We start from the raw sequence: 25,204 nt of genomic DNA, 5'->3' as shown, positions 1-25,204 counted from the left end.
GTTTTGGACGAGATTTGTCTTCTAAAGACTTGATTATGGAGAAGAGAAAGAAGAAGATGACTTTTGTGATTGGATGGATTCTGAGGATTCCTCGACTTGAGAAATTTAGAGCAAGAAATCAACAATCATTGCTAGTTGATTTGCAGAAGCAAGTGAATGAATTAGAAGCTGAGTTGCAGAAACGAAGAGCATGTCACCAAAAAAGAGATGTTGATCATTCCTTGGATGCGAAAAAGAAAGAAGATCCAGTGGAGTATCAGGCATGTGGTACAAAAGAAGAGCAAGAGGATGTAGAGGAAATTATTTGCGAACCAGAAGTTGAAGAAGATGAAAGAGAAGAGGAAGAGCATGAAGATAACCAGATTTGTATGCCAAAAGTAGATGAAGGTGATTGGAAGACTAAAACAATGGAGGAAGAGTATAGTGCCTTAGTTGGAGATCAAGCAAGTGGAGTAGTTACGTGCATTGTTGACGACATGAAAGAGGCAAGCAAAGATGAATATGTCAAAGAGGTAAATTCTTATGAATCATGGGATGTTGTCTTTGATATGAGTTTAAAAGATATTAATGATGGTTTGCATGAGGATCTTGTTCGTGATGTATGGTATGCAAAGGAAGATTGGTATGGTGTTGTTGGATTTATTACAGGTGTGATTAATTCAACAAGATTGGATGAGGATGAGATTTATACTTGGATAGAGTTCATTGCAAAGGAGAAATTTCAGCATCGGATACTTGTTCCAGCTATGTGTTGGAGGAAGAGGAAAAAAAATCTGTCAACAATGGCTACTTCATTTTGTGAATCCATACTCACAAAATTTTTCCTACCATGGGAGTCGGATGCAAGAGCATCATGCATCAGCAAAAAAAAATGTGGAAGATTTGCATGTTGGTTTTCTTGTCCCTATTGAGGTTGAAGCTTGTGGTGAAGATGAAGATGGTGGTATATCATTCTTTTGGCATCAAAGTGTGGGACACACTTTTCTATCTACCAAGGGAGTCTGATGCAGGAGCATCTTGCATGAGAAAATTAAATTATTAGAAAAAAAAAAAAAAAAAAAAATTGTGGAGGAGAGAGAAAGTGACGAAAATAGAAGGAAAAATAATAAAAAAATAAAATAAGGGAAAAAGGAGAAAAGAAGAATTTGTATTTTCAAGGTGCATGGGTGGCATAAATAGAAAATAATAAAAATAGTTGTCATTCCATTAATTGAGGTGTGTAGGTGGCATCTTAGAAGTTTGTGGAAAGATCCTTAAATCATGTATTTAATATTTGTTGGGTGCTTAGTGGTATTTAGGTGGAAATTCTAGAAGGTTGTAGATATTGTAGAAGGTTGTGGAAATTCTAGAATGTTGTGGATAAATCATGTCTTGGGTTAGAAGTGCCTATTTAAGCAAGGCTTGTTATCATTTGTAATCAAGTTGGAGAAATAGAAGCTCTTCAAGTGAAGCTCTTTGTATGTAATCTCTTTTAAGGAAGTTCGAGAAATAGAAGTTCTTGCATTGTAAGCTCTTCAAATGTAATCTCTTCTAATGGATCTCAAGTATTAATGGATGCTTTATGAAGCATTTTTGTCATCTCTCTATCTCGATCTTGTTGCATTTTTTTGGTTGTGAGTTGGTACGGGTGGTGTGGCCCGACATTAAAATTATTCAATCCTATTACTAATAAGATTTTTGTTTGAAGATTTGTAATTTTTTATGAAGGGGGAGTTTTCCTAAATATGTTTTGGATGATGATATCATTGCTAATAATGATAATGAGAAGTCAATTAATGGATCTATTTCAAGATCACCAAGCCCACCACGTAGCCCTTCATCAATTTTCAATAAAATTCCATCCTCAAGTCCAAGTTTTCCAAGAAAGGTAAGAAGATTAAGAGATATTTATCAAAGGTGTCAAAATCTAGCACATGAAGAAGATCCAATAGGTGGGGACAATAAATTTTGCATTACTTACTAAAGGTGATTTTGAAACATTATGTTTTGAAGATGCATGTACTAATGAGGTTTGGTTGCAAGAAATGAATGAAGGGATAGATTCCATTCATATGAATGAGATATGGGAACTTGTAGAGCTTCCATATGAGAAGAAGAAGATTGACACAAAATGGATCTACAAGATCAAGTATAATAGTGATGGGAGCATTGAAAGATATAAGACAAGATTGGTTGTTAAATGCTTCACTGAAAGGTATGCAATTGATTATGAACAAAATTTTGCACCAGTAGCAAGATAAGAGACTATTAGGATGCGAATCTCTCTTACAAGTAAAAATACATGGACAATTCATCACATAGATTTGAAAAGTTCCTTTTTGAATGGGAATTTAGAAGAGGAGGCATATGTGGGAGAACCACAAGGTTTTGAAGTTCAAGGAAAGAAGATAATGTCTACAAGTTAAAGAAGACTTTGTATGGCCTTAAGAAAACACCACATGCATGGTATGCAAGGATTGATAGATATTTTCAGTAGAATGGATTCCAAAGAAGTAAGAAAGAACCTACCCTTTACTAAAAACAAGAAGGTAATGAGATTCTCATTGTAAGTCTGTATGTTGATGATTAGTTATATGGGGGTAGTTTTTTAAGATGAAAGATAAATTCAAAGTTCCTATGATGAATAAATTTGAGATGAACTATTTAGGTCTCATGAAATATTTTCTTGGCATGGAGGTTTATCAAGGTAAAGATGAAATTTTTATTTTTCAAACAAAGTATGCAAAGGATATGTTGAATAAGTTTGATATGGATGATTGTAAACCTCTTTCCACTCCAATTGATAATGGAGTTGTATTATATAAAGATGATAGTACTATATAGTATGTGCAAGATCATGGTGTGCCAAAAAGTGGCGATGTGAAAAAAATAAAGTTTGAAAGCACCTTAAAGTGTTTCAAAATCCGCTCTAACTTTTTTCCACCCATCCTGATACCAAAGCTAAAAAGTAGGCCCAAGCCTTATTGGGTATCCGATTTCATATCAAATATCCAATATGAAATTGGATACCCAATATCTATACTATGATTTTTTTTTAAATAGCAAACCTGAGGGCTGTTTGTTCACATTGCATTTTTGGTTTTGAGCTCGGATATCCGATCCACGAATGGATACATGATATAGGTTAGTGATTTTTTGTTTTTTTAATGTTTTCAATCAATTTTATTATAAATTTGTTAGTTTTAATTGAATTTGTTAAATTTTAGTTTTTTTTTATAGAAATTGTTGAAATTTAGGTTTTTTTAAATAGAAATCATGTTTTGCGAATTAATAGGATGGCTAACCAAAATGATGATACTAAGGCAAGAAATATTGTTCCTTGTAACCCCCCACCAAACGTTCTAGTTCCCCCTCAAAATCATCCACCAAATGATCCCTTGCCCCCTCAAAACCCTCCTCAAATCGAGGATTTGATATTTGAAAGTCTCACCAAATTGAGGGCTTTGCAAACAACATATAATATTGTACCCACATTGGCTACTATGTTAGCCACATTAAACACCATAGTGGATTACATTGAAACACTTACCAAGGAACAAAATGTCACTCTTCATTGGCGTGATGAAATGAATGAGATGTTTGATGATGGATTGGACTATGATGAGGTTGCAGCCCTTAATATAAGTAAAGATGATTTGGTTTCCCTTTTTGCGAACCCAAAAACCAATTTACCAATCAACTGCAAAAAGCTCAAACTATCAATTAAATGGTGCACAAATGATGCTATATGTGGGAACTTTTGAGATCGTTGGTGGATGGTTTTTGACATCCCTCTACATAGAAATTTATAGGTGACATTTTATTTCCTTAGAAAATTGTATGTAGAATTTGTGTTGGGCCTCAAGGTGAACTATTGGAGCATGAAGCCCAACATGGGTGTAGGAGGAGGAGCTCCTTAGGATAGACCCTCTTCCTAGTGGAAGAAAGTTGGCACTTTTGTACCCCCTACTGATGTCTCCCCCCTGCTCGAGTGTAGCATCCTGATATCATTGCATATGCTAGCTCTCAAACTATTAGAGCCATCCATAGATTGAGTAGCATATTGATATCCCAAGCTAGGGTAGTGTTGCCTCCCCGTGTTGATGATGCTAGAACAATTTTTTCATCGACGAGCTCATCACATGTTTGTGTGCTCCATACGTGCATAATGTGCAAGAATATTTTTCTGGGTTCCATAGGTGATCATTCTGAGTATTAGTTTGTATTTGACGAGGATACACCAAATGCACATGTAGAGGCTATAGACCCTAATGCGAGAGAGTAGGGGCATGCAGAGGCATGGACTCCTTCTGTGTTGGTATGTGCATACATTTTTTTGTTACGACATATGCAATTTAAAGTTAATCTTTATAATAGAGTAATTTTAATTTTTAAGCCATACTGACTTATACATGTATGTGATCTCCATTCATGTTTAGTTGATGATTAAGGAGGAGCTGAGACAGGTTGATGATGCCACACTCTTGGTTATTTCATTTGGCCTTGAGAAATCTACGATACATTATGTTGTGTTCTCATTTTTTTTTTCTATTTGAGATTGTAGCATATATGGTTTCTAATCTTTCTTTTATCTTGTAGGTACCACCTGTCCTTGGGGGACAAAGTGCAGGGGATGAGCTAGGACCCATTGACAAAAGAAAGGTAATTAGGTGCTTTCTATTTGATTAAAAATCAATGCATTCTTGTAAAATATTTGTGCTAATCAAATTAATTACATTCTTTATTGTATAGGGCATGGCTACTGGCAATGAGCTAATGCAGATTTCATGTCGTAGATGCTCAGGCATTTCTATTTGCACTAAGAACCCCATTGTATGTATAAGTATCATTTTTAATTTTTTCATAAATAAATTCAAAAATTATTTCCAGGATATTAACAACTAGTATTTTGTATCTCATAGGAAACTCCTAGTGCACACAAGGTTGGACAAGAGAGTTTTGTATCTTTGATGATGCAGCCACTATATCCTGAGGAGGAGCCTACACTAGTAAGTTGTAGTTTGAATTATTGATTATATGTTATAAATTTAGCATGCTATGAATTATAATGTTATAGTTTAAGTTGTAGATTCATCTGACAAACATATTTGAACATACACAGGCCACAATTAGTGAGGTACAAGCATTGTTGAGGGCATACGAGAGGACTCCTAACCGGTGCAAGAGGTTGATGAGAAAGGTATTTATGATGAAAGTTTAATAGTACAAATCTTCATTAAATAAAAATATCAGTATGCATTTGAGTAATTCAATGTTAGATACAAAGAATCATATAAATTTAGTAGTCTAACTCTAGGTTTTCCTTTTTTGTTTATGTAGGAGGCATTTGATCCACCTAGTGCAGTGAAGAGGCTACATTTTGATCATCCACTAGCATCCTAGGATAGTATAGTTGTCATAGGATATGTCATGAGACATTTTGAGATGGCATATGCCACATTGTTTACAGAAGCATTGATATTATACACATTACGATGGCATGATCAGCCACATTTTGTATATGGATCTATGTATTTTGATATATATTTGTGTAATTTGTCTATGGATACATGAACTTTGATATATATTTGTGTAATTTGTCTATGGATACATGTATTTTGATATATATTTTTGTCATTTATGTGCACAATGATATACATATTAATTTAGTATCTAGTATTGTTCAATTTATCGTGGATCGTGTGTATTGTTCATGTTTATGGAATATCATTAATTTTTATCATGTTTGTTATATTCAATTCAAATGCAATAATTTGTGAATAACATTTTAACAACTTTTATTATTAAATTTGGATGCAATGTTTAATTTGAAATGCTATCATGAGTTATATCTTTTTTCTATCAAAAATTATGTAGTTAATATATGAGAGTTCACTTTCTCTCATGTGATTCAGAGTAAGAAAAATAGGGAAACCTTATTAATAGAGAGAAACCATAGAAATGAGTGACATACATAAAACCATTGTTTTCCTAGTGGTTTTAGTTTTAAATTGGATGTATTCCTTATCTTGGCCGAATGATGTAGTGCCCTTTGGTACACCTTTAATGAACAATAATTTAAGTAAGGGGATTCACAAAAGGATGGTAATCTATCAAGGAATTGGGATGAACTCAAAGGCTTCAACAAAGATCCATGGCATTTTAGACAATAACATCAACACACTTTTTAACCTCCTAAACAAGGTTCACGTAACCCCAAATCTGATTTTAAATTCCACCTTCAACCTTGAAACTAACTCTTGGCTTCAAATCTAATCTCAACACACTTAAAAAAACTTAGGAACCAAATCATCCAAAACATACCTTCTTGTTGTCCTTTGTATAGACCCAAACATAATCATTCATAACTTTTGAACCATACTTCATTTCCTCAATCTAACCATTGAGTAATTAGATTACTTGAACCTCCTTAACATATCCGAAAATCAGGCCAATCCAACAGTGTAAAATTGAGATATGTCTCCCACAAAAGCAGTAAAAATTATGTGACAAAACAATCTTCCTTTGACAATCTCATTGAAAACATGTTACCAACAAAGTGTAACAATGGAAAATGATACAAATTGTAGAAAGAGACTTTTTTTTATTACTTCTTATTAATCATACACCATACATCTTGTTTGTATTTGAACAATATACCTTAAAGATACTCTCTAAGAGTTATAAACTAACCAACTTTCTCCACTAACTGACTTCTACTCCCTTTGAATCGATTAATGACAACTTATTGTTAAGTTTTAATTGTAATTTAAATTGTCATTACATTGTTTGCCCATTATTGATCAAATCAACATCTAAAGGCCCTAATAAGACATTTTCTACCATATATAGTACTACAAACCCTATAATCCCTTACATTCCCATGATTAGCCTTCTAGGCCATATTTTGCATATAATGCAACTTTTATGTAAATTGGCTTCATTAATGCATTCTATCATTTCACACCTTATATAGGTGTTTCCAACCTTGTATGGTCATTCTCAAACCCCTAACTAACTCTTTGTACTCATTTTCACTTTGTAAGAAAAAGTTGCAAAAGTTGCAAAATTGCAACTTTGCAACTTTTGCAATTTTTTGCAATTTTTGCTATAACTTTAAATTCTCAATTAAATGAGTTCACCAGACTTGGTAAGGGGTTATCAATAGCCCTCACAAGCTTTGAGTTATGACCCTCAAAAGATTGACCTTGATACGCACTTAGAGCACCTTGGAGACTCTTCAGTATAGGGTGGCTGCGGACGATGGAGGATCTTTGTAGTCAGAACAAGGGTGTCACTAGGGTTCACCTGCCCATCCAGAGCTAATGGTATTGATGATTCGATGCCAAGATCAGTGGTTTCAAAGTTACATTGTGGTGCACCTATGAACTAAGGCATACTGAGAGTTTTGGCATCGACCGAGATCATTGTGCCAAATCCAAATGGTAGGTGATATCTTGAAAATGAGATAGGTTATTTTAGGCCTTAGCATGAACATCCTATAACATTTGACATTTCATTGATAGCCCTCATGAGCTCCAAGTTACGACCCTCTGAAGATTGACCTCAACATGTACTTAGAGCACGTTGGAGACTCCTTGGTATGGGGTGGCTGCGAACAATGGAGGCTCTCCATAGCTAGAACAAGGACATCCCTAGGGTTCACCCACCCATCCAGAGCTAATGGAACTGACGATTCGATGCCAAGATCAGTAGTTTCAATGTTACGTTGTGGTGCACCTATGAACTAAGGCGCATTGCAAGTTTTGGCATTGAGCAAGATCATTGTGCCAAATCCAAATGAAATGTGATCTCTCAAAAATGAGATAGTTTATTTTAGGCCTCGGCATGGCCATCCTATAGTATTAAACATTTCATCAATAGCCCTCATGAGCTCCGAGTTACAACCCTCAGAAGATCGACCTTAACACGCACTTAGAGCACCTTGGAGACTCCTTGGTACGGGGTGTTGCAAATAATGGAGGCTCTCTGCGGTTGGAACAAGGGTGTCATTGGGGTTCACCCACCCATCCAAAGCTAATGTCACTAATGATTCAATGCCAAGATTAGTGGTTTCAAAGTTACGCTATGGTGCACCTATGAACTAAGGCACACTACGAGTTTTGGCATCAAGCGAGATCATTGTGTCGAATCCAAAAAGAATGTCATCTCTCAAAAATGAGATAGGTTATTTTAGGCCTCGACATATCATCCTGTAGCATTTGACATTTTATCAATATCCCTCATGAGCTTTGAGTTATGACCCTTGAAAGATCGACCTTGATATGCACTTAGAGCACCTTAGAGACTCTTCGATACGGGGTGGCCATGGATGACGGAGGCTCTCCATGGCCAGAACAAGGGTGTCACTAGGGTTAACCTACCCATATGGAGCTAATGGTTCTGATGATTTGATGCCAAGATCAGCAGTTTCAGAGTTACACTATGGTGCACCTATGAACTAAGGCACACTGCAAGTTTTGGCATTGAGCGATATCACTATGCCAAATCCAAATAGAATGTGATCTCTTGAAAATGAGATAGTTTATTTTAGGCCTCAGCATGACCATCCTATAGCATTTAACATTTCTTTGATAGCCCTCACAGGCTCTGAGTTATGACCCTCGATCAGAAGATGGACCTCGATACGCACTTAGAGCACCTTGGAGACTCTTCGGTACGGGGTGGACCCAAACGATGGAGGCTCTACATATCTAGAACAAGAGTGTCACTAGGGTTCACCCACCCATTTAGAGTTAATGGCACTGACGATTTGATGCCAAGATTAGTGGTTTCAAAGTTACGATGTGGTGCACCTATGAACTAAGGCACACTACAAGTTTTGGCATCGAGCGAGATCACTATGCCGAATCCAAACGAAATGTGACCTCTCAAAAATGAGATAGGTTATTTTAGGCCTTGGTATGACCATCTTGTAGCATTCAACATTTCATCGATAGCCCTCATGAGCTCTGAGTTACGACCCTCGGAAGATTGATCTTGATACGCACTTAGAGCACCTTGGAGACTCTTTGGTACGAGGTGTTCGTGGATGATGGAGGCTCTTCACAGCTAGAACATGGGTGTCACTAGGGTTCACTCACCCATCCAGAGCTAATGGTTCTGATGATTTGATGCCAAGATCAGCAATTTCAAAGTTAAGTTGTGGTGCACTTATGAACTAAGGCACACTGCAAGTTTTGGCATCAAACGAGATCATTGTGCCGAATCCAAATAGAATGTGATCTCTCAAAAATGTGATAGGTTATTTTAGGCCTTGGCATGATCATCCTATAACATTCAGTGTTTTATCAATATCCCTCACAAGCTCTGAGTTACAACCCTTGGAAGATCGACCTCCATACGCACTTAGAGCACCTTGGAGACTCTTTGATACAGGGTGGCCATGGATGATGGAGGCTCTTCGCAATTGGAACAAGGGTTTCACTAAGGTTCACCTACCCATATGGAGCTAATGGCACTAATGATTTGATTCCAAGATTAGAAATTTCAAAGTTATGTTGTGGTGCACCTATGAACTGAGGCACACTGCAAGTTTTGGCATCGAGCAAGATCGATGTGCCAAATCCAAATGGAATGTGATCTCTCAAAAATGAGATAGGTTATTTTAGGCCTTGGCATGACCATCCTATAGCATTTGACATTTCATTGATAGACCCCATGAGCTTTGAGTTACGACCCTCAGAAGATCGACCTTGACACACACTTAGAGCACCTTGTAGACTCCTCAATACAAGGTGGCCACGGACGATGGAGGCTCTCCATGGCTGGAATGAGGGTGTCACTAGGGTTAGTATTAAAAGAAAAATCATTATTTTTTACCTCTCTCAAGTTTTTGGCATTGGGTATAGTGCAAGTTTGGTGTTAGTATGTATTAAAATCATCATTTTTTAGGTCCCTCCACATAAATTGTGTTAACTAAAATCATCTTTATTTCTTACATTAAATCAACAAATTTACATTTACAATATATCAAGTGTTTTATCATTATTGCATCAATACACAACTACCAAAAATTGTAGTGTCAAAAATTGTAGTGTCAAAAATTGTAGTGTCAGAAATAGAATAGATTTTTCTTCATTATGCTCCTTATTTAGGTTTTTATCTTCATTCATAGCTACTCTTTATGATGTACCTGCATTCCAATTCATAAAAAATATTAGTAAGTTCTTGTATTAAACAAGATAATCATCAGTTCACTGAATCATTATGAACAAAATAACATAAGAGGTAAATATACCTAGTCAAGTGTTCTAGTAGGGTCCTCTCTCTATTTTAGTGTCTCCAACAGGGCTTCATGATCAGCATTAGTAATAGTAAAAAGTTATTTTACTTTTGGTCTTCCTTGATGCTTCAACATCTTTACATTTGTTGCTATAATAAGATGCGAATATATGAGAATTAGTTTTTGCTTCATATAGTCTTTGAATGCAAGAAGTCCATTCCTTCTAAGCATGTATGTTCATAAGTGACAACCACTAAACCAGTAGGATATGTGAATCCATCATCATCTATGATCGGTTGTGCAAGCTTTTGTTTACCTCTTAGACAACGTACTAACCAATAATCTAATTTATCATCATTCGCATGTGGTGCAACCAATGCAAAGACATGTCCTAGCTAAAGAAGATCTAATAAATGGTTATACTCAAGTGAACTTTCCATTTCATCATTTTTCATAGAGGGTTTGATAGACAATGGAGTAAGATAATGTGGAACCCATGTGTCCACCCACTCCCTCGACTCATAGTGATCCCAATCATACTAAAAATAACTAGGACAAAAGCAAGCTAGCTATCATGTCCAAATGGTCCATGTACTAGAATCAGAGCTTCGAAATGAATGCATTTTTGATGAGTTTCTCATTGGAGCACAATCTGATCTATCACCTATGGACCCTTCCTCAACCAACCAAAAGAACCTGCATACTACTGAATCAAGATTCCTCCCCTATGATAATGTTGAACTACACCAATCAACAATGTTACGAGCATCAAGAAGCTCTACTCCTAAAATCTTTAATTGCTCCTTAACTAGAGCTCTCTTCAGACATGCCCCTGCTCCATCATGTTCCCCTTTCCCATGGCTCAAAAAAATCTCCAAATATGAGGAACCCCCTTCTCTACATGCATCCTACACAACCAATAAAAAATGTGAGCATTCTTGAATTGTCCTATATAGTTATCTGATCAAATGATATGTTTATCTATAGCAATTGCATGCTCCTGTAAGAAATCAAAATAATTCTCGAAACAATATTGCACAAACTCATGAGAGTGAGATCTATCATCACTCATATAAAAATGATACTCTCTAATAATATTTTGATTATCTTCCACACTATCAAGGACATGTCTATATGTTATGTGGACGAAAATAGCAATCTAAATGGAGTTGTAATACGAAGATCGTGTCTCATTTTGAGGCTACAATGTGTAGTTCTTAACAAAGTCAACAACTAATATAATAGTGTCAATAGGAAAAGTCTCCTTACACATTCTAAATTGTTGATCCAACCACTAAGACCTGTAACTATGTCTTGCATACTTGTAAAAAGATTTGTCTTGAAATCTGAAATAAAACTAGCCACACTTATTTCTTTTGCAACCAATTCACATCTAGAGCCCTTATCCCCACTCTTCAATATGTATTTCACCATTTCATATACCTTTTTTTTTATACTATTTTCTTCCCAAGATCTTGTTCGCACCCCTCATGGAAACATGTGTCAAACTTGGATAAGCCACCACATTCTGAACACTTCTCATTTAAGCAAGTATTTCTATAAAAGAAACAACCATCAACTCTACGACATAAAATTTGATCTACCAAGTCTCTTGATGATTTTGGAAGACCACTAGCACCACAATTCTCCAATATTTCTTTACTATGCAAAGTAGAATGGATGGAGCATAATAGTTCATGGTGCATAGAAAACTGGACATGATATTTGCAACAACATGTATTTCAAATTTTAAGTGGCACACAATAAAATGGCTTCAAAGATTTAAAAGCCCTTTGTGATATATGAAGACTTGGATGACTCTCTCTAAATTGTTTGAACAACATAGTTTGACTTACCTCCAAATAATGTTTCAGATGTGGTGTGCGGTCTCTGATGCCAATTCTCAACTTTAACATGTCTTTAGCATTGGGTGATACTCTTGAGCTAGAGTGCCAAAATTGTGCAATTTCTTCCTTCACATTATTGGATAGCTTCTTATCAAAATGTGGAAGTCTCCCACCAAAAGTCCATTTTTCATTTTGAAGAGGATCATCAATTCTCTCTCATCTACTAAGTGCTCTTCTTAAAGTAGTATGATTTAGGTTCAATTCAATACAAGTTTGTCTCATATATCTACTCTTTCTCAAATGATAACTTACCAAAGAGGTTGTAATAATCCTTCGAGCAGCTCTCTTATCCTTCTCCCTGCTATTTTTTCCAATGCTATTGAGACCGCTGAAAAGATTCTTCACAATAATGGCATTTCTTTCCAATTTTTTATTGACATGAATCTTCAATTTGGAAAGCATAGGTCTCATCTTTTGCATCTTTAATAAGTGCATAAAAAGCTGACATTGCTCCACCATTTTCTTGTTGCCAAAAAACATCTTATATAGTCTTGAAACCCATAACCGAATAGTTATTTCTGATTTTTTCCCTTCCAAATTGGGAATAATCATTTCATCAATTTCAATTATCCATTTTGGTGTTCTAGAACCTTCATGTCGATTATAATTAGGAGATATGTAAGGTTCCTTTGCATTGTCATATTCGGCATGGTCAATCATGCAATTTACATTATGACCTGGTAGCATTTCATTCTCCAAATTTTCATTCTCTAAATTTTCAATCCCGACATTATTGTTCTCAATTGGTATATTTTCATTCCCCAACTGCACATATTCATTATCTGACTCTATGATTTCACCTTTGACCAATACATCGTCAACTTGACTCACATTTAACATACCTTGTCTTTTCATTTAGTGATTTACCTTGTCCTTTTCCCTATATGCTGCAATGTTTTCATTTGATACCTTCCTTTTGTGTTTAGCCTTTCGACAACTAATACTCCGCATTCAGATGTCAATATCAAACACCTAATGATATATTATCAAACCTTTTTCAATCGTTTGGGCCCCAAAATGCCAGTTTTCCCAAAACTCGTGAAAATGGCTAACGAAAACAGATATTGTCAACTCTGTAGTGATAGGGAATATGCTCGAAAAATCATGCCAGTTTAATCGAGTATCCAATCTCATATCAGATACCCGATACTAAATCTGATATCCAATATCAGATCGAATATTCGATATTTATTTCCAAATTTTGGAGGGAATCATGGGCAATGTAACAAATTTTATTAACTTATATGTATGGTTAATATATATATATGATTATTATTATATATAATTTATTACGATTATTATTATATATGATTATTATATTATATTGTTATGATTATTATATTATATTATTATTAAATATAGTAATACATGTTATTATTATTATAAGGTCTATAAATATAATATATATATGATTATTATATTATATTATTTTGATTTTTACTATTATATTATTATTAAATATAATAATATATGTTATTATTATTATAAGGTCTATAAATATTTTATATATATATATATATATATATATATATATATATATATATGATTATTATATTATATTATTATGATTTTTACTATTATTATTAAAATACTAACTTATTATATGTTATTATTGTTATTATTACTATTATGACCTATATATATATATATATATATATATATATATATATCCCTAGGGGCCCTAGGACCCCCAGGGGTGCATTTGGTCGGTTCCAATGCATCGAGAGGGGTCATAGGTTAACCTATGACCCCTCTCGACATATTTCATGACAACATATGTTGGGGCCCTAAGACCCCTAGGGACGCATTTGGTTGGTTCTAATGTGTCGAGAGGGATCATAGGTTAACCTATGACCCCTCTCGATGCATTTCATGACAACATATGTCCCTAGGGGCCCTAGGACCTTTAGGGACACATTTGGTTTGTTCAAACACATCGAGAGGGGTCATAGGTTAACCTATGACCACTCTCAATGCATTTCATGATAATGTATGTCCCTAGGGGCCCTAAGGCACCTAAGGACCCATTTGGTTGGTTTGAATGCATCAAGAGGGGTCATAGTTTAATAACCTATGACCCCTCTCGATGCATTTCATGACAACGTATGTCCCTAAGGGCCTTAGAGCCCCTAGTGATGCATTTGGTTGGTTCTAATGCGTTGAGAGTGGTCATAGGCTATCGATGCATTTCATGACAACATATGTCCCTAGGGGCCCTAGGACCCCTAGGGATGCATTTGATTGGTTCTAATGCATCGAGAGGGATCATAGTTTAACCTATGACCCCTCTCGACGCATTTCATGACAACATATGTCCCTTCGAGACCTAGGGCCCCTAGGGACACATTTGGTTGGTTCCAATGCGTTGAGAGGGGTCATAGGTTAACCTATGACCGCTATTAACACATTTCATGACAACATATATTTGGTTGGTTCTAATGTATCGAGAGGTGTCATAGGTTAACCTATGACCCCTCTCGACACATTTCATGACAACATATACCCCTAGGGGCCCTAAGAGCCCTAGGGATGCATTTGATTGGTTTGAATGCATCAAAAGGGGTCATACGTTAACCTATGACCCCTCTTGACACATTTCATGACAATGTATGTCACTAGGGTCCCTAGGGCCCCTAGGGACCTATTTGGTTGGTCCAAATGCATCGAGAGGGGTCATAGGTTAACTTATGACCCCTCCCCTCTCGACACATTTCATGACAACGTATGTCCCTAGGGCCCCTAGGGACACATTTGGTTGGTTCCAATGTGTCGAGAGGGGTCATAGGTCAACCTATGACCCCTATCAATGCATTTTGTGACAACATATGTCTGTAGGGGCCCTAGGACCCCTAAGGACGCACTTGGTTGGTTCTAATGCATTGAGAGGGGTCATAGGTTAACTTATAATCCCATCTCGACGTATTTCATGAAAACATATGTCCCTAGGGGCCCTAAGACCCCTAGGGATGCATTTGGTTGGTTCTAATGCATCAAGAGGCATTGACACATTTCATGACAATATATGTCCCTAGGGGTCCCTAGGGGCTCTAGGACCCCTAGGGACCCATTTGGTTGGTTCTAATGCGTCAAGAGGGGTCATAGGTTAACCTATGACCCCTCTCGATGTATTTCATGATAAAGTATGTCCCTACAGGCCATAACGCCCTTAGGGACCCATTTGGTTGGTTCGAATGTGTACAGAGGGGTCATAGGTTAACTTATGACCCATCATCACACATTTCATTTGGTTGGTTCCAATGCGTTGAGAGGTGTCATAGGTTAACCTATGACCCCTATCAATGCATTACATGACAACATATGTCCCTAAGGGCCCTAGGACACCTGGGAATGCATTTGGTTGGTTCTAATATGTCGAGAGGGGTCATAGATTAACCTATGATGCCTCTTGACGCATTTTATGACAACGTATGTCCCTAGGGGCCCTAGGACCCCTAGGGATGCATTTGGTTGGTTCTAATGCATCGAGAGGGGTCATAGGTTATAGGTTAACCTATGACCCCTATCGACGCATTTCGTGACAACATATGTCCTTAAGGGCCCTAGGACCCCTAGGGACACATTTGGTTGGTTCTAATGTGTCAACCTATGACCCCACTCGATGCATTTCATGACAACATATGTCCTTAGGGGCCCTAAGACCCTTGGGGATACATTTGGTTTTTTCTAATGTGTTGTGAAGGGTCATAGGTTAACCTATGACCCCTCTCAATGCATTTCATGACAACATATGTCCCTAGGGGCCCTAGGACCCCTATAGTAGGGGCTCTAGGACCCCTAGGGATGCATTTGGTTGGTTCTAATGCGTCGAGAGGGGTCATAGGTTAACCTATGACCTCTCTAGACACATTTGATGACATTGTATGTCCCTAAGGGCCCTTGGGCCCCTAGTAACCCATTTGTTTGATTTGAATGCGTTGAGAGGGGCTTGATGTATTTCATGACAACGTATGTCCTTAGGGGCCCTGCCGCATTTGGTTGGTTCCAATGAGTCAAGAGGGGTCATAGGTTAACCTATGAGCCCTATCAACACATTTCATGACAACATATGTCCCTAGGGGCCCTAGGACCCCTAGGGATACATTTGGTTGGTTCTAATGTGTCGAGAGGGGTCATAGGTTAACCTATGGACCCTCTCGACACATTTCATGACAACGTATGTCCCTAGGGGCCCTAGAGCCCCTAGGGATGCATTTGGTTGGTTCCAATACATCGAGAGGGGTCATAGGTTAACCTATGACCCCTATTGACGCATTTCATGACAACATATGTCCCTAGGGTTCCTAGGACCCCTAAGGACACATTTGGTTAGTTCTAATGCATCAACTCATTTCATGACAAAATATGTCTTTAGGGGCCCCGAGACCCCTAGGGATGCATTTGGTTGGTTCTAATGCATTGAGAGGGGTCATAGGTTAACCTATGACCCCTCTTGACACATTTCATGACAACAAATGTCCCTAGGAGCCCTAGGGCCCCTAGTGACTCATTTGGTTGGTTCGAATGCATCGAGATGGGTCATAGGTTAACCTATGAGCCCTCTCAACACATTTCATGGCAACGTATGTCCTTAGGGACCCATTTGGTTGGTTTAAATGCATCTAGAGGGGTCATAGGTCATAGGTTAACCTATGACCCCTCTCCACGCATTTCATGACAATGTATGTCCCTAGGGCCCTTAGGGATGTATTTGATTGATTCTAATGCATCAAGAGGGGTCATAGATTAACCTATGACCCCTATCAACGCATTTCATGACAACATATGTCGGTAGGGGCCCTAGGACCCCTAGGGACACATTTGGTTGGTTTTAATACTTCTCGATGCATTTCATGACAACATATGTCCCTACAGGCCCTAAGATGCCTAAGGATGCATTTGGTTAGTTCTAATGCATCGAAAGTGGTTATAGGTTAACCTATGACCCCTCTCGATGTATTTCATGACAACATATGTCCCTAGGGGACCTAGGACCCCTAGGGACCCATTTGTTTGGTTCTAATGCATCGAGAGGGGTCATAGGATAATTTATGACCCCTATTGACACATTTCATGACAACTTATGTCCCTAGGGGCCCTAGTGCCCCTAGGGACACATTTGGTTGATTCTAATGCATCAAGAGGGAACCTATGACCCCTCTCAATGTATTTCATTACAATGTATGTCCCTAAGGGCCCTAGGGCCCCTATGGACCCATTTGGTTGATTCAAATGCATCGAGAGGGGTCATAGGTTAATCTATGACCCCTCTCGATGCATTTGATGACAATGTATGTCCTATTGGGATTGCTTTAAAAGGGGTCACTAGAGGCCCTAGGGACATATGTTGTCATGACATGCATCAAGAGGGGTCATAGGTTAACCTATGACCCCTCTCGACACATTTCATGACAATATTATATTTAATAATAATAATATAATACTGTATATATAATTACAATAATCATATATATTACTAGATTATATATTTAATAATCATAATAATCATACATATTACTATATATAATATTATTATTGTTAATCATAATAATCCTCTAAAATTTCCCTCCAAAATTTCCAATATAGGTGGTTTCCCTCCCAATTGGAAAATTCAGAGTAATCAGATACCTAATTTCATATCATGTATCCGATCTATAATCGAATACTCGATTTGAAATCAGGTATCCAATTAGGCTTGGTATTTCCCAAACCTATTTGGTCAACCCAAAAAACATGTTTGAGAAGGGTTTCATTGACACTCAGATGTCAAGTAGCCATTTGATAATGTTATTTTCATTGAAATTGAATGAAACAATAAGGGTTTTTTTATAACACTCTCAAGATTCCATCGATATAATATCTGTCAAATTTTGAGTTCGATAAGTATTTATTAGTTAATTTTCAATGAAGATGATTGTAAAGTGTTGATTGACATACGGATTGAAAAATAACTATAACTTTCAAACGGTATAACATTTTTTAAATTCAAAAGTTGCGTCACATTCTATGTTTTGCCTAGTATAAGGGGAAAAAATTAATTAATTTGGTAAAATTTTCAATTAGTTAAGGTGGTCAGACACGAGATTTTTTTATTCCAAAAAAATTTTAGTAGAAAATTCATATTTAATTATTTATTTGGATTAAAAATACCCAAAAATATGCATCACATCCGGGCATGAGTCTATTTTTTATATCTATAATTATATTAAAAATATTATCATTTAGATTTTGATTTTGATATTGTGTATTAAATTTCATTGGTTTCAAGGTACGTATGTCAAATCTATTAGAGAAACATATGAAGGCAACCAAGAGGGATTGAGGTATGTGAAAGGAACCATATATTGTGGTATTCATTATCACTCCTCTAACAAATGCAATCTTACTGGTTTTAGTGATTCAGATTGGGGAAGTAGGTTGGATGACCAAAAATCTACATCTGCTAATTTGTTTTCCTTGGGTTCTAATTTAATCGCTCAAAGAAGGAAAGCATGGTTTCTCTCTCTTCTACCGAAATAGAATATGTTGAAGTTACTTTAGTAGGCGTACAATTTTTATGACTCAAAAAACTTCTTGGAGAAATTGGAGAGTAACGGTTCAACTTACTATGATTTTGTGTGACAGTATTAGTGTCATTAAGCTAGCCAAGAATCTTATTCATCATAGTAGGACAAAGCATTTTGATTTAAAGTAACATTTTATCAAAGATTTGGTACAAAAGAAAGTGGCTGAATAAAAACACGTCAATACAAAGGAGCAAATAGTGGATATCTTTATGAAGGTTATTGCAAAAGATCAATTTTTGACACTTTGAAATATGATTGTTAGTCCTCTCAGCATCAATGGGGAGTATGAAGATTAATGCTACTATTCACCAAGCTAAAAGATGCCATGCAACTTCAGTATTAGTTGGAGACTTTATAATCATTATTGTCATGATTTAGAGAACTTTCATAATAGTCTTTTATCATCAATTAAGAAGATCTTAAATTTAGATATAATAAATAATTTACACCAGTTTTTGGTTCATGCAACCACCGATTATGGATGCTCACACAATCTTGCTGGGTAGTTTTTCTTCAATAGGTTATTAGTAATAAACAACAGTCAAGTTATTGATAAGTACGAGATAATTTCCACAACAAGTCAAATTGTGATATTGCTATTAGGATTTAACTGTGTGATTTTGAGTCAAACTCATCAACCCATGTTTCATGAGTAGTGATTCAACATGAATCCATCTCTCATTAGAATAAATGGAACACTTAGCATTCATTGGATCTAGGTGATGCTCATAGGGGTGAAGCACCGAAACTTCCTGGGAGGCCACCCATCCCAGTACTACTCCAACTTGAGAGCACTCAACTATGGAGTTTCCTCCATAGTTAAACCCAAAGCTTGCAACTCCATTTGCAAAACCTTCACCAAGTGTCATGCCTTATGAACCATTCATTAGAAAGCCCCTCGAGCTCATCAATTGATAAGTAGGAGGTCAAATTGTGATATTGTTAACAGGATTTAACTGTGTGATTTTGAGTCAAACTCATTGACCCATGTTTCATGAGTAGTGATTCAACATGAATCCATCTCTCATGAGAATAAATGGAACACTTAGCACTCATTGGATCTAGGTGATGTTCACAAGGGTGAAGCACCGGGACTTCCCGGGAGGTCACCCATCCTAGTTTCACTCTAGCCTAAGCTTGCTTAACTATGGAGTTTCCTCCATGGTTAAACCCAAAGCTTGCAACCCATTTGCAAAACCTTCACCAAGTGTTGTGCCTTATGAACCATTCATTAGAAATCCCCTTAAGCTCATTAATTGATAAGTAGGAGATAATTTCCATAGCTTGTCAAATTGTGACATTGCTATCAAAATTTAATTGTGTGATAGTGCTAAGTGTTCCATTTATTCTCATGAGAGATGGATTCATGTTGAATCACCACTCATGAAACATGGATCAATGATTTTGAATCAAAATCACATAGTTAAATCTTGATAGCAATATCACAGTCAAGTTATTGTTAGAGCTAGTCCTTTGGAAAATAACATGTGCTTTGCATGCTTGGTTAATTAGAAAGTTGAGTCGTTTTAGGAAGTTAACTCTTAGTTTTTTCAGTCAACATTGAAAATGCTATAGCGTTTGTGTGGGTTGTTCAATCATAATAAAAAGATGCAATTCCTTTTATGAAGACAGTGTAATAAAAATCAGGTATTCTCTACTAAAGAATAGATCATTTTCTATCCTCTCCATGTAGAGTTATTCTTTATGTTTTAAGTATATTGCTTTTTATTTCTAAATTTTTCTTTGGTTGTTGTTCTTCAAATCTACATAAATTGTTCCAAATTATCTTAAAAACACTAAATGTCTACGTTGGGAGTTGTTATTACCATTGAATAGGTGAGAAGACTACATGGTCGTTAATTATAAACCATGCAATGTATAATTCTTATGGAAGGTGAGCTTGTAGAAACATCAAATTTTCATTATGAGAGGGTTATAAAATCCTTCTAGACATCAAATACTAATGTGCATTACATGGTACAAGTCTTGCGCATATTATCCTTGTAATACACATTTCTTTATTTTTTTAGTTTTGAAAAATTAATCATTGTGTGTAATTTAATTTATTTGTTTTAATTTTTATATTTTACTATTGTATTGAAGAACATGTATTTCCTTACAGACTATTGAAGAATTCTTAGAAGTCAATGTTTTTATATTAAAAGATGGCATCAAGACGCATCATCTTAATTCTATTGTGGATGTATATAATATCTTCAAATCTTTTGTTTGCATTTGTAAAATCTTTAGGAAGAATAAGTCAATGGTAAGTTTATTTGTTGCCTTAAAAAATATTGTTTCCATTTGTTTTTATAAACAATTAACATTCAAAATTTACAATAGACAATTTTCGTGGCTGTATAGACGTTGCCGCTTTAGTTGTTTGGCAACGTTTATACAACCACGAAAATGCAGCCCGTGGCTATACAGCCACGAAAATGCGCTTCCTTTACATTGCCTTTTCTGACTTTTTAAAAAATTGACGAGGTCCTCTCCTTCGTATGGAAGTGCATTTTCGTGGCTGTATAGACGTTGCCAAGTTGTTTTACCCAAGCCGTACTTCCCTACCAAGAAAAGTCTTAAAATATAATATTACAATATAATATTATATTATATTATAATATTACTATTGTTATACTATTACTATTGTTATACTATTACTATTGTTATACGTGGCAAGCAAATGACATTATAATATTACTATTGTTATACGTGGCAACAAGGGTATGGGTGCTACCAACTCCCATTCAGTATTATTATCATTAGTTGAGCTGTACATGTCATCATTTGGTGAGGTTAGGTAGACGACTTTTCTGTTTGCTGCAGACGTTGGTTACAAGACGGCAATCCATACAAACACACCGCAGAACAAATTTGAGCAACAATTCACAGCGAAACCCAATCCCACCGCAAAACTTGGGGTTCCAGAAATGAAGAAAGCGGCAAAATTTTGCTTCATACTTATCATTGTATTATGCGGGAAAGAAGCCAATGGCGCTGACAAAACCATGGTGTTTTACATGCACGATGTACTGACGGGAAATTCACCGACGGCAAAGCCCGTTGTTGTTCCGAGCGGAGCGAACAGCAATTTGGAATTTGGGGCAATGACGGTAATTGACGATGTGCTGACAGAAACGGCGGATCCGTCTTCCAAAGTTGTGGGAAGAGGGCAGGGGATGTATGTTACCTCCTCCCTTGATGTCTCCAATTTTCTGCTCCTCTTCACCGCCGTCCTCACCAGTTCTGAGTATGACAAGAGCACCATCAATTTTCAGGGCGCGGACAGATTTGTGCAGGCGAAGAGAGATGTGTCTGTGGTGGGAGGAACGGGAATCTTCAAATTTGCTCAGGGCTATGCAACAATTGAGAGTGCCGGTCTCGCTTCCCCCAATGTTGTCCTTAAATTTACAGTTGTTTTGCGCTACGATAGTAATTCTACAACTACATCTACCTCTACAGGAAGCGTTGATAACACTTTGCCCTTTTCGAGCGGGGAAATGTGTAGCCCTTTCGGGTTGAGTATTTATTCGTTGATTTTTCTGCTACAATTGATCCTTTTTCTGTACTCTGGATTATGGGGTTTTGTTTGAATTAGGGTTTCATTTGAATTGTGTGAATGATGAGTTTTCATGGAAGAGAGGTCTCGGGTTCGAGTCGCAAGGGCGGCTCAATTCCTGCGGCACCTGTTAATTCAAAACCGAACCATAGGGGATGGCCCTATTTAACCACGGCGATTTTCTGTCATTGTTTTACAAGTTTGTTAAGGTTTGTTTAGCGTAGAAGTAAATTATTTATAAATGTTGTTACAGAAGAAAAGAGGAGAAAAATTGCATTCTTATGGAGAGGTTGCAGGTTCGAGTCTCACCTCGGCTAATGTTAACCCAAATCCACAGGGTATGGCCCTATTCATGTATCTCCTGAGCAAATAAAATTTAATTCCAACTGTTTACTGTGTAAACATGTTTGTTTAGTTAATTTAAGACATCTTCAGTGTATAACTCTTTACGAGTTTTGAGTCTGAGATTTGACAAACCCGGGCCTAAGACAATTCCGCCTTTTAAAGTGAGTTTATTTTGCTGGAAATGTTTAGCGTACAAGTAAACTTTGAAGTGAGGTTTCCTATACTTGTAAGAACGAATATTTTCATCTATCTTCTAAGTTATAGAAGAAACGAACAAAGAAATATGTTCACTTTTAAGTTATTTAATAAATTTATATTAATATAATAGTAAGTATTATATTTTTAAGCAAAATTAAATTATTTAAATAATTCATAAACTATAGTTAGTTTATGAAAATTGAAATTGTTAGATTAATATTTTTTTATTTTTTTATAATATTGTACAAGTGATTTTAAAGTTGTTATTATTGATGATAACTATTTATGATTGGATGAAATGAATTTATTTGTAATGGGATGTCATATCAATAGGCAAATAACAAACAACTCTCTAGACAAGGCCAATAAAATCAAGATCTTTTTAAGGAGAGTGTAAATCATGTTTCCATGTGGCAGTTTATGTAGTTGGCGCTGGAAGTGTTCCCATGAAGATTTTAAATCCTAAAAGAGGATAAATTGAAGTCTTTTCCTAAATTAGTGGAGCAACTATTGTTTAGGAATAAGAAATAACCTATGGGAGGTGGGCATGGGTGACTAAAATAAACTCAAGAGCTTATTGAGAAAAGCTACACTTGTCCTCCAAAAAAGAAAATTACTCTTTTTTTCTATTGGTCTAATTCTAAGCCTAGAAGCATGGAAACTTGTTGTAAGTCCCTTCTTGGTAAGATTTAGATTTTTGTATAGTAGGATAGACAACTTTGTGTACAAGTATCTTTCTCAAGCTTTTTGAACACCTTAACAAAAAACATGCTAGTGTGGCATCATATTTGATGGTGTGGCTTGAAATTTCTATTTTAAAATTGTAAATTAGGCATTTTATAAACACACTCTAATAAGTGCTTGTAATTTAAAGACCAATATTAGACCTCTAATCAAGTAGCATATGAGTTTTTTAAGTAATATATGGAGGATTTTTTATGAGACCAAGGAATTTAATGTATTTAATTTTTTATTAAATATAGGTGAAAAATAATTAGCTATTTCTTTTTTCTTTGTTTAAGTATGAAATAATTAACTATGAATTGTGTCTTTTCTTGTTTCATGGGTTGTCTAAGACATAATATTGATAGGTATGTGGTTAGATAGATTGGGAAACTCTATTGTTTTTCTAATTATACTATGTGGATATTTTAAGTAATCTCTTATCATCTCTTCACTCTTTGTCCCTTTGCATATGATTGTTGGTACTAGTTATCTTCCAAACTTGGGTGGTTTCAGCATATGTCCTAACCTAAAATTACAATTTCAATCTTGGTCCATCCTTTTTACTCATCTTTTTATGCTTGTATATGGATTGTAGTTCCTTCATTTCTTATTTGGAATGTTTGTCTTGAGAGGAATAATAGAATATTTAGAAGAAAATAATCTTCTTTATTTGATGTATTGTATCATATTAAGGAATCATTTTTTAGGGTGTGGTATCTAATAAATATATAAGTTTAGATCATTTAAAGGCAACTACACATCGGGATAATTGGATCTCCACTCATTTGGAAGCCCTAGACCTATTGTCAAATAATGATGATTTTGATAAATCTATTTGTAAGAATGATAACAGAAAGATGGCTAAGTAGAGAGCTCCAACTAGATCTAAGCTCAAAATTAATTATGATGGGGGCTTCCTGGGGAAAGTTTAGAAATTATGGGATTGGAATTGTCATCTTAGATCATGAAGGAAATTGTGAAGGCAACATGCAAATATATAGCAATTGGTACTAACAACAATGCTCAATTCGAGGCCCTCTCTTTTGGCTTGAATTTAGCCATCTTTTCTAACATAAGAGGTAACATCATTGAATGAGGCTTAATACTGATTACTGTCTATGTTGTTTCTAATAAAAAAATCAATGGTATGGATACTTATTGGACAAGATTTTAACCTAGTTATAATTCTTATTCAAATTATCATTTTTACCGAGAGGTAATTAAATTACAGAATTTTTAGCCAACAAAGTGATTAACAAACAAGTAACATATCAAAAGTTAACTAAAGAATTTACACCCATACATTTTAATGTCCCGTGCAGTGATTGTTGGAAACTACAATTGGAACAATTGTTGTTTTGTCATTAATGCCAAATCTATTGATGAGACATGTTGCTATTTGATCTAAATGTCATATCTATTTTGATTGAAGAAGAGGATTTGAGAGATTGCTCATAACAATAGCACCTCGAGGAAAGGTTGAGTTATGAAAAGGAAGTTACAATGGACATCTGATTAGTTAGACTTTGACAAACCAAAATGATTAGTTATATCATTGATGTAAAGCTTAACCGAGCAATGGAAAGAAAGACTAAGGATTGTCGAATGATGCTAGTTCTCAACTGAGCCATAGTAAGTGTCGAGAAAGTTTAGTGTTGATCGAGCATCAGTATCAACCGAG

At 36.0% G+C, this 25,204-nt stretch overlaps 1 protein-coding gene across 1 annotated transcript; it reads left to right on the top strand.

The window, feature by feature from the left end:
- Positions 1–21,495: 21,495 nt before the first annotated feature.
- On the top strand, positions 21,496–22,656 carry LOC149535556 (dirigent protein 2-like). The gene has a single exon (XM_089805689.1). It carries the CDS (start codon positions 21,626–21,628, stop codon positions 22,286–22,288), a length of 663 nt encoding a protein of 220 aa, XP_089661815.1. The 5' UTR covers positions 21,496–21,625; the 3' UTR covers positions 22,289–22,656.
- Positions 22,657–25,204: the final 2,548 nt, after the last annotated feature.

The sequence above is a fragment of the Cupressus sempervirens genome, chromosome 10 (assembly GCF_028749045.1).
Source record: "Cupressus sempervirens isolate cs-2001-9-10 chromosome 10, ASM2874904v1, whole genome shotgun sequence".
In the NCBI taxonomy this organism is placed as follows: Eukaryota; Viridiplantae; Streptophyta; class Pinopsida; order Cupressales; family Cupressaceae; genus Cupressus; species Cupressus sempervirens.
This window is presented reverse-complemented; position numbering and strand designations above follow the sequence as displayed.

What these genes read in the sequence shown, in the direction of transcription:
- LOC149535556 (XM_089805689.1), top strand. Translation starts at nt 21,626, where the DNA reads ATGAAGAAAGCGGCAAAATTTTGCTTCATACTTATCATTGTATTATGC.